This window comes from Sceloporus occidentalis, unplaced genomic scaffold (genome assembly GCF_023333645.1).
Source record: "Sceloporus occidentalis isolate IW3139 unplaced genomic scaffold, rSceOcc1.0.p SCAF_13, whole genome shotgun sequence".
Lineage (NCBI taxonomy): Eukaryota > Metazoa > Chordata > Lepidosauria > Squamata > Phrynosomatidae > Sceloporus > Sceloporus occidentalis.
In genome coordinates this window covers 3,392,141-3,402,114 of record NW_028316993.1, presented here as the reverse complement: position 1 = coordinate 3,402,114, position 9,974 = coordinate 3,392,141, and the positions used below count along the sequence as shown (strand labels likewise).

The window sequence follows — 9,974 nt, the reverse complement described above, 5'->3', positions numbered from 1 at the left end:
TAGGTGAGCTTCATGGCATGCAGAGGAAGGCCAGGTTACCTCTGCCATCTGGTGGAAGGGAGCCGTCCGACAAGGCAGAGCATGGCCTGCCAACGGTGCATCACTAAAGAGTCATAGAATAGACCACAAGGGCCATCCAGAAACTTCTCTCCTTCTCCTCTCTGGCAGGTGCACAGTTTGTTGGGGCTTTTAAGGAACTTTTCTTTATGACAATCCATAACTGCAGCATGCAACCACAGAACTAAAAAAAGAACCATAATGCAAAAAAAGAGAACCAAAATGCATTTAAGTATCACAGTTTGGCTTTAAATTTGGTGTTGTTGAGTGTTTTCAAGTCCTTTCTGACTTACAGCCACCTCCTCCTAGGTTTCCATGGATAGGAAACCTTCTCATAAGTTCACCATGGTTTTCCTCGGAGCCCGAGAGTGCGCAACTTGGCAAAGGTCACCCAGTGGGTTTCCATGGCTGAGTCAGGATTTGAACCCTAGTCCCCTGGAGATCTAGGTTTAATGTGTTGTTGTTGTGTACTGTACTAATAATGCAGGACCTATGAGAAGGTTGCCGTAGGTCAGAATTGACTTGAAAAACCCCACCACCAACAACAAATTTAAAGCCAAACTTTGCGATGCTTGGTTGACTGCATTTTGGTTCTTTTTGGCACAGCTTTAACTGCAATGGCTCAATGTTATGGGACCCTGGAATGTGTAGTTTGTTGTGGGACCAGATCTCATTGACCGAGACGGCTAAATGTCTAACAGAACTACAAAGCCCATAATTCCATAGCACTGAGCCTGTAACTAACCTTAATGACAAGGAGAGAGTTATTTCTTTGCTGCCTAGTTCTATTGAATTGGTCCTGGTTAAGCTATCTAGATTTGGAGTGGAAGCAGCCCAACTCAGAATTGAAAACAACTGAGATTGTTTCTTATAAGAAATGTGGATGGAGTAAATGCACCAAACTAACACACTCTGCTGTCTCTAGAGTCCCTGGCCATGGCAGTCATTGACCTTCTGGCAACCTCACCTGTCTCTTTTCAGGATCTTGTCACTCCCGGATGCTGGGCAACAAAAGCTCTGAGGTTTCCGCAGGTGTTGTGTCTTTGTGTGTTAGGGAGTGGTGCACACCTTTCCCACACCTTGGTGCGATCCGGCTTCTGCCAACCTCAGGATAAGACTGCAAGGAGCAGGATGGGGGCTGCATGTTCATTTGTAATCTCTCCCCTTTTTTGTGTGTCAAGGGGAACACAGTGTAGTCTACCTCAATAAGCCCCTCAATAAGTGCATGCGCTGACTGCTCTATGCCCTTCAGAGATGTGCTTCCATCTCTGGCCACATGCATCCTGGTTTCCCTCTATTTTCTCTCCATGTTCCCCATAAAAAGGAGCTGGCATATAGCATACCCTTCAACATTTCATAGATGAAAACCAGGACGCATGTGGCCAAGCAACATCAGAGTGTGGTCCTAGGAGGCAAAAGTTGTTCATGAAGCAGAACTAGAAGATGCTGCCGCATTTTGCTTTTGCCTGAGCCAACTGGGAAGAGGAAGATTTTGCCCCTTCTCTCCTCACTTCCCTCCTGTGTTATTGGACTATAAAACTACTTTTGCCCTTTGGATTCAGTTTGCATCAACTGAAGTAAGCAGAAGTGAAACAGGGAAAGCGGGAGGAGGAGAAGGAAGTCTGGAAATGTTAAAAGAAGCTGAAGAACAATGAGGCAGGAATCTCAGAGGGTACAATACACCACTCTGCTTCCATTTTTGTTATGAAAGACCTTTCCATTGAATCTCCACATTGTATGGCTGACAAAGACAGAGGAGCTGTGCCAGGAAAACCCCTTCATTTTGCGCTGTATTAACATACAGTCATTTATCCATATTCTGCATCCATGGGTTCAGTTTTAAAATGTGAATTTTAAACGATGGATTTTAAATGTGGGTTGTTTTAATAGGTGTATACCTCATTTGTCCTTTTTAAAATGATATGTGTTTTAATTGATGTGTTTTAACTGATGTTGTTTATCTGTTAAGCATCCACGGCTTGAAAATAATCTTTCTTGTAATTTGAATCCATTGGTTTGGGTCATAGCTTCTAAAGTGGCAGAAAAGAAGCTTTACTCCATCTTTTTACATGACAGCCTCCAGATATTTAAAGATAGCAACCATGTCGCCATTTTTTTTCCTAACTGAGCTAAACCTGTCTATTCCCTCAACCTGTTTCCTCATAGGGCTTAATTTTGGCCTGCCAGACAGGGCCTAAAGACACCGTTTTTCTTGTCATGCAAAATGCATGGTGCTTCTTTGGGACGCCTGAGGACAGGTGGCACCACTGGCATGGATTGTGCCAAAGGTGCTACTACACTTTCCCTAAGTCTTCTATTTTGTGGATGTTGTGTTGCAGACATGTCTCCTGGGAGCATGCCCCTTTCACAAGTTCATTGGCACTTTAGGTCAGCAATAACTGGGCATTGTTACCAGAGCAGTATTCCCAAGGATGCTGTGGTTGTATTATTTTTCCAGTTTTGGTGTACAAGATATTCCTCCACATAATGCTCCTCCGCATTTAAACCCTTGTGAACTAATTCAGGGTCCCAGAGACAACTTATTTATGACTCCAAAGCAACATAAAGTACAGAGTCAGGCATCTCAAATGCTAAAGACCCAACTCTTCTGCAGGGACTATTAAAACATTATAAAATAATGGCGTTTTCTGGAGATCTTTTCAGCATGTTCCATGTAGGTCCATTTCTTCATAAGCCCTGGCTGAATCCTGAAATCTTCACCTCTAATTGCAACTGACAGTAAAATCCCTATGACCAGGGCTGGCATCCAGGTATGGCAAGCGGCCCATATCCCAGCAGCTGGCCCAGGGATAATAAGAGCCTTCTAAAACCACAGTATTCTTCTTTTTTATAGTTGTGGCCTCCTTGTTTGCCCACCACTTGATCTGACCCAGATGATGGTGGACACATACATAAAGGAACCCTAAATCGGATGGTTTTTAGTGGCTTGCGATCCAGTAAGCAAGGTGGCAGCAACTCAAAGAAGGCGATATTGCTGAGGAAAAAGTTAAAGCAAGTCTTTCTTGATGCTGAAATCATGAGGTTTGCAGGGTCATAAGGTCGACCCATAGAAGCATAGAGTTGGAAGAGACCACAGGGGCCACCAGTCCGACCCTCTGCCATGCAGGAACTCACAATCAAAGTACCCGCAACCAATGGCCATCCAGCATCTGTTTAAAAACAGCCAAAGAAGGAGACTCCACCACTCTCTGAGGAAGTGTTGAATAGCTCTTACTGTCAGTTCTTCCTGATGTTGAAGTGGAATCTCTTTTCCTGTAGGTCGAATGCATTGTTCCGGGTCCAATTCTCTGGAGCAGCAGAAAACAAGCTTGCTTCATCCTCAATAAGACACCCCTTCAGATTATTAAACAAGGCTAAAATAACAGGTAAAGTAAGCTATACAGCCTTCTTTGGTTGTCAAATCACAAATGCTTCAGCAACAACAGAAGCTGGAGACAGACAGATAGATGTCCCTCTTCTGTGTAACTTCATCTCAACTTGACGGCTTTTCCCTTCTTAATAGGAACTGGCCTACAAACCTTCGGAGACTTTGGTTGTCAAGGAAGCTAGACTATTTATGAACTGCCAGAGAACACCAGAGCTGCTACATGGGAGAAAGCACACTTGGAACTCCCCTTCCAGCCACAAACTTTGTTGGGCGACGCTTGCCTATCACTGCTTCTTGACCTATACCTCACACAACTGTTGTGAGAATAAAACAGAAGGGATGGACACATACAATGGCTCCTGAAAGGAAATAAATAAGTTGCCTAACCCAGTGAGCACTGAGAGATTTCATTGCCACAAGCAAAATACTATGCACAGTATAGTAATAAATGGAAAAAAAGATAATCAAGTTTATTGACAGAAACAAGTAAAAGAAATACAAAAACAAATTTAACATTCTCTCTTTCCCCTCCTTTCTTTCCCCCACAGTCTTAAATGTGGGAATGCAACCCCACTTCTCCTTCTCTCTTTGCCTTGACCCTCACCAGATAGCAACATTAAAAAAATACAGAGCCATCTGCTAATGCATTAACATTGTTCGAGAACCACACAAGTCTAACTTTTATATGTGTCTGCCTCTGAAATCTCTCTGCCTTGCCCAATCACTTTGCAATGACCGCCCTCTTAATTTAAGTATACCTCCCCAATTAAAACCCCTTTGTTTGGAAATGGGTATTGATTTATGGAGAGGATCCCATTCCCACCTCCCTCACAATCACTGCCATGTTTTCATTTTGCTTGGGGCTAGGGATTAAAATACAAACCCTCTTTTATCTTTCCCCTTGATGCCCAATTTAGGGAACTGTCCCAGGTGATGAAGAACTGGCCTTTGCTTGCCATGGTTCTCAACCTTTGGCTGTTTAGATGTTGCCAGACATCAGCTCCTAGAAACCCCAACCTACATGGATGACAGCCAGGGGTTCTGGGAGCTGAAGGCCAGAAGTTGAAAACGGCTTGTTCTCCCGAAAATGCCACTGTTCAGATTCCACCGAAAAGGTGATTTTCTTTCATTTTCTTCTGTTTTTGGTGTGCATGCTTAAGTCTTTTGGTATGGCGGGGGAACACCCGCCTTCTCCCTCCAACATAAAACTCTACACAAGAGGCACTTTTTCCATCGTCTCTCTCTCCTGCGCATCCGTAATTTTCCAGAACCTCCAAATACGATTCCCACCCAACTTGTCTTCCTTTTCGCTCCTGCTTAGAATAAAAGAATCGAAACTGGCTAGTACAGAACTCTGGATTTTTTTTTTGTGTGTGTGTGTGTATATATATATATATATACACACACACACACACACACACACACACACACGCTGCACAGATTTCGGACTGTCTCATGTACACACACGCACACACAATGTTTAGGGAGGGGTAGGTTGGAAACATTGGTAGGAACGGAGTATCTCAGGGTGCAAGGTGAGGAGGGCATGGATTAGATTGGATTGGGAAGGAACAGACAAAAGGACTGCTGCACCCAGAATGAAAGGGCACCTGCAAAGGTGGAAGGACACATACAGATAGGACAGGAAGGGGGGGTTTGGTTTGGGGATAGCATAAGCTTGACGTGGGTGGGATACTTTGATAAACAGCTGCCCCTATGCCTAAAGAACATATTTTGTAACTCTCCTGGTTTATCTTTGGGCGCATTTGCACTATTAAACAACCCAGTGTGCAAACCGGGTTATTTGCGTGGCATTCACACTTGCCCCAGCTGCACTTGGTGCAGTTTAGGGGGGAGCATGAAAAAAAACCCACTTAACCCGGTGCATTTTGCATCGGGTCCCTTACCATGTGTTTTTCTTGGTGCCGCAACAATCCGGCTCTTCGGTCGTGAGAATGTGCTACTGGATCGCTTCTGAAAATGGAGGCACCTCCATTTGGAAATGATCTGGCACAAGTGGGAACCGCCAAACTGGGTTTAACTGCCATAGAGAAATCTGGGCATTTAAATCAGAGTGGGAACGGCGACCTGGTATTGCGTTACAGAGGAGATCTGGATCTCCCCGCGACGAAAAGGTAAGTGTGAATGCGCCCAATGTCTGTCCACCTTTATGAATCCTCCCTTCCCAAGACCTTACAGAACAGCACAGATGATTGCCCCCTCCCCTCCCCTCCCCTCCCATAGTAGATTAAACATAGATGTGGCTTCATATATCAGCTTGCTATGGAAATATTATTTAAAAAATAGATTTATATACAATACCCCAGTCCACAGTGGGTTAAAGCAAGGGTGCCTGCGGGTGGGGAATAAGTTACTAATTCCAGTCACTGCCACAGTGGATGGGAGAGGGCGGGCGGGTGGGCGGGCGGGCGGGGGGTGTGCGGGGCAGGCGGGCACCCCCTGGCACAATGTCCCGTATGCTGGCCGTTCTCCCTTTCCTCACAGGTCACGCTCCTTTTTTACTTTCACGTCTCCGGCTAAGATGGTGGCGATTTCGCCCTGCATAAAGGCCCAGGGGACGTTGGATCCAACCAAGGGGCATTTCTCCCCGCTGGGACAATAAACCTCTCCGGCTGCTCCTTGGGCTTTAATGAAATCCCGGGAGCAAGGGAAACAGAACTTGTGCCCGGGCACGGAAGGGCACTGGACGAAGTGGGTATCTTCCAGGCGCTCGTGGCAAATGGTGCAGCACAGAGGGGCGCTGCTGGCACCTCCCGATGAATCCGGGGCACTCTGAGTGCCGCTGGGCTCGACTCCTCCAGAAGAGTGGGCTCCGGAGGAAGAAGAGGAGGAGGAGGAAGAAGAGGAGGAGGAAGAGGTGGTGGTCGCTTGGCCCGGCTCCCCATTGCGGGGCACCAGGCGGTGTTGGCCTGAGGCAGCTGGGGAGGCCGGACTGGTGCTGTTTTGCCGGGTGGTGGTGGAGTGGACTGGGTTGACCTCCTTCCCCAGGGTGTCAGCCACGTTCTTCAGAGCCGTGATGGGCGAAGGGTCGTTTCGTAAGGAGCCCTCTGGCAAGGGGCCTTGGCCTGCGGACGTTGGCAAGTGGGCCATGCTGGACGGGTAGATGCCACCACCGGCCCCTTGGGTCAACCAGTGCTGCCTCTGCTGTTGCTCTTCTCCGGTCAGCTTGCCGGACAGCTCCCCTTCCGGCTCGGGGGAGGCCTTGCGCCTACGCATGACGGCCCGGGAAGGCGGCACGGCCCTGAGGAGGAGACTGGGGGGCATGGCGCAGTTGCTGTCGAGGTACTGCTGAGGCAGGGCCTCCGGAGCCGGGGGCTCTCTGAAGAAGCGCACGTTCTCGGTGAAGAGCTCCCCGAGGAGGCGCCACTCATTGGACCCGTGGCACTTCTCGTACTCCAGGTACTTGTAACCCGAGGAGATGACTTTGCCGGGCTCCTTGAGGCAGTCCTGGAACATCTGCTTGGCCACCCCTAAGACGCCGGCGTAGACGCTGCCGGAGCCGCAGGGGTACTCCGTGAAGAGCTTGAGCTCGTACTCGTAGCTGGGCCGGGGCGCGGCGTCGAAGGCGAAGATCCTGCCGACCAGCGCGTGGTCCTTCTTGAAGCGCACGTTGAAGGGGGCGCAGCCGTAGAGGGCCAGCAGCCGCTCCCGCACCGCCTTGGGCTTCCCGTGCCACTCTTCCGCCCGGCCGCGCATGGCTTCGTTCAGCTCCGCCAGGCACTCGCTGTTGCGCTGCTTCTCCTTCTCGTAGTCTGCGTAGGCCAGGCGCGAGGGCTTGGCCAGTTCGGCCAACATGGGGGAGGCCATGGCCAGGGAGGCCCCCGGGCGCGAGGGGGGGCCCAGGCCGGAGACGGCCGCCAGCAGCCCTTGGGGCGCCCCCAGGAGCCCCTGCGGGACCAGGCTGGGGGGCACCACCGGGCCTAGCAGGGCCCTCCTGGCCGTGGGGCTCTGCCGGCTGCCTTCCCCTTCCTCTGCTCCTCCTCCTCCTCCTCGGGCCAGTCCGTTGGGCAGGCGGGGGCTGAGGGCGTACTCGGCCCCGGAGAGGCGTCCTCCGCAGCCCCGCTCGTATCTCTCCAAGGGCACCCCCGCTGCTCCTCCTCCTCCTCCGGCCCCATCCTTGCCGTGCTTGGCCCCCGGGGGCCCCGGGGAGCGGCCCTCCTGCAGGACGTGGTTCCTCTTCAGCTGCCGCGCCGTCTCGATCAGGAACTCGATGCGGTCGGCGCCTTCGAAGTTGACGCAGCCGCGGCAGACGGCTTCGCTGAAGTCCCAGATCATGGCCCAGGGCATCTTCGGCAGGTCGCACAGGTAGCACCACTGACGCCGAGACGGAGGCAGCGAGGACGACGACGACGACGACGAGGAGGAGGAAGACATCCTGGTGCGGACGAGGCCCCGGCGCGCGACCGACGCGCGACAAGAGCGGGACCGAAGGAGCCCGAACCAACAGCAGGCCGCGGCCTAGGCCTCAGGCGACGCCTCCCGACGCTCTTGCGGCTCCGTTTCCGTTGTGCTAATTTTTGCCCTCCGACTCTTTTCCTCGCCCGTCTCTCTCTCTCTCTCCTCCCCCGTTTTTCCTCCTTTCCCCCCTTTCCCTCCTCCTCTCTTTCTTTCCCTCTTTCTCTCTCTCTCTCTTTTTAATACCTCCCTCCTCGCCTGCCCTCTTCTTCTTCTTCGTACACGGAGAAACTAACTTACATAACTCCGCCGCAAAGGCTGCTGGGGGATGTAGTTCTGAGGGAAAAGGGGAAGGAGGGGGCTCTTAAGGGAGACCCGCCATGATTGCAGCCTCAAAGTCCAAAGTCAAAGGCCAACCCATAATTACTCGCTGAATCAGTTTCGTCCCCGGAAGGTTGTGATAACTGTTACCACAGGCCATAAACTGGAAGTGGCTCAAAGGCACACAACAACAACATTGGGACAATCCCAGCCCCCTCAGGAATTACTTGGAGACACACAATTAAAAACAATATGGCGCAGGTCACACTCTCTCAGCCTCAGGATGGTCATGGCAACCCACTCAGAATAAGTTTCATTGAGGAATGGTTGTGATAGTGGCACAACCTTTCCTCAAGGAAACTTATTCTGAAGTTATTCTGAACTGGCTTGAAGGCATAATAACACAATAACTAGTCACACTCCCTCAGAAATGACTTGGAGGCACACAATAACAACAACACCGGGGCAAGCCACACTCTCTCAGCCCCAGAGGATGGCAATGGCAAACCCCTCTGAGTAGATTTTGTAGAAGGAAGGTTGTGATAGTGGCACCTCTGGCTGGTGGCCATAAGTTGGAAGTGGCTCAAAGGCACACAATAACAACACTGGGCTAGTCGCACTCCCTCAGAAATGACTTGGAGGCACACAATAAAAACAACATGGGGCAGGTCACACTTTCTCAGCTTCAGAGGATGGCAATGGCAAAAAAACCCTCCGGATGAATTTTGCTAAGAAAACACTGTGATAGTGTCACCTCAGAGTGGCCATAAACTGGAAATGACTGGAAACACAGCAACATGGACCCACCCACACACACACATAAACACAAAGCCAGGTTTATTCTTATTATTATACTTTATTTATATAGCGCTGTAGATTTACACATTTTTGGTGTGTGTGTGTGTATATATATATATAATACACTATATATGTATAAAATGTGTGTGTGTGTTTGTGTAATAGTGCAGTTTTATGCCTCTTTAACTGCCATGGCTCCATGCTATAGAATTCTAGTATTTGTAGTTTGGTGAGATATTTGCCTTCTCTGTCAGAGAGCTCATTTCCATTCTCTTTGGCCTTATTGAAAACCTTTAACTGTCATGGCTGCATGCATGCTATGGAATCCTGGGATTTGTAGTTTTTGTGGGAGATTTAGCCTTCTCTGTCAGAAAGCCCTGGGGCCACAACAAATCCCAGGATCCTCTGCATTCCTTAAATCTTCCCCCTCTTTCTCCTTCATGTCCCTCCATTTTGTTTATTTTATTCTCTTTGGGTGCATCTAGTAAACTGTAGAAATAGTGCAAGTTTGACACCATGTTTAAGTGCTGCAGCTGAGCAGCTCCATTCTATGGAATCCTGGGATTTGTAGTTTCACTAAGGATGCTGGGATTTATAGTTTCACAGGATCTACAGCCCTCTCTGACAAGGAGTGTTGATGCAAATCCTAGGATTTCTGTAGGATGGGGCTGTGGCACTTAAAGCAGAGTCAACAACTGCACTATTTCTTCACAAGTTCCACCTTAAATTCCTCCTCAAGGAGAGGCTCTTGTGACCCTAAAGGGTTAATACAGCTTCTGGGCTGTAATGGGGAAGAAACTACACTTCCCAGAATGCAAAGCGCAGAGAAAGCCCGGATGTTGTTGCGCACTTCCGGCCCTCATTAATACCTTCTTTCTCTTCTGCAAATAGCCTCCTCCTTTTCCTGTTCTTGCAACAGATCATAGTTCAGATTTAGGGAGGTCTTAAGGGGGTTATTGGCAAATGGAGGAGAAAAATAAATTATTATCATTAT

At 49.3% G+C, this 9,974-nt stretch overlaps 1 protein-coding gene across 1 annotated transcript; it reads right to left on the bottom strand.

Moving 5' to 3' along the window:
• Nucleotides 1-5,673: 5,673 nt before the first annotated feature.
• IRF2BP1 (interferon regulatory factor 2 binding protein 1) lies at nucleotides 5,674-8,317 on the bottom strand. Its single transcript, XM_089478472.1, has one exon. The coding sequence runs from the start codon at nucleotides 7,838-7,840 to the stop codon at nucleotides 5,945-5,947; it is 1,896 nt and encodes a 631-aa protein (XP_089334598.1). The 5' UTR covers nucleotides 7,841-8,317; the 3' UTR covers nucleotides 5,674-5,944.
• Nucleotides 8,318-9,974: the final 1,657 nt, after the last annotated feature.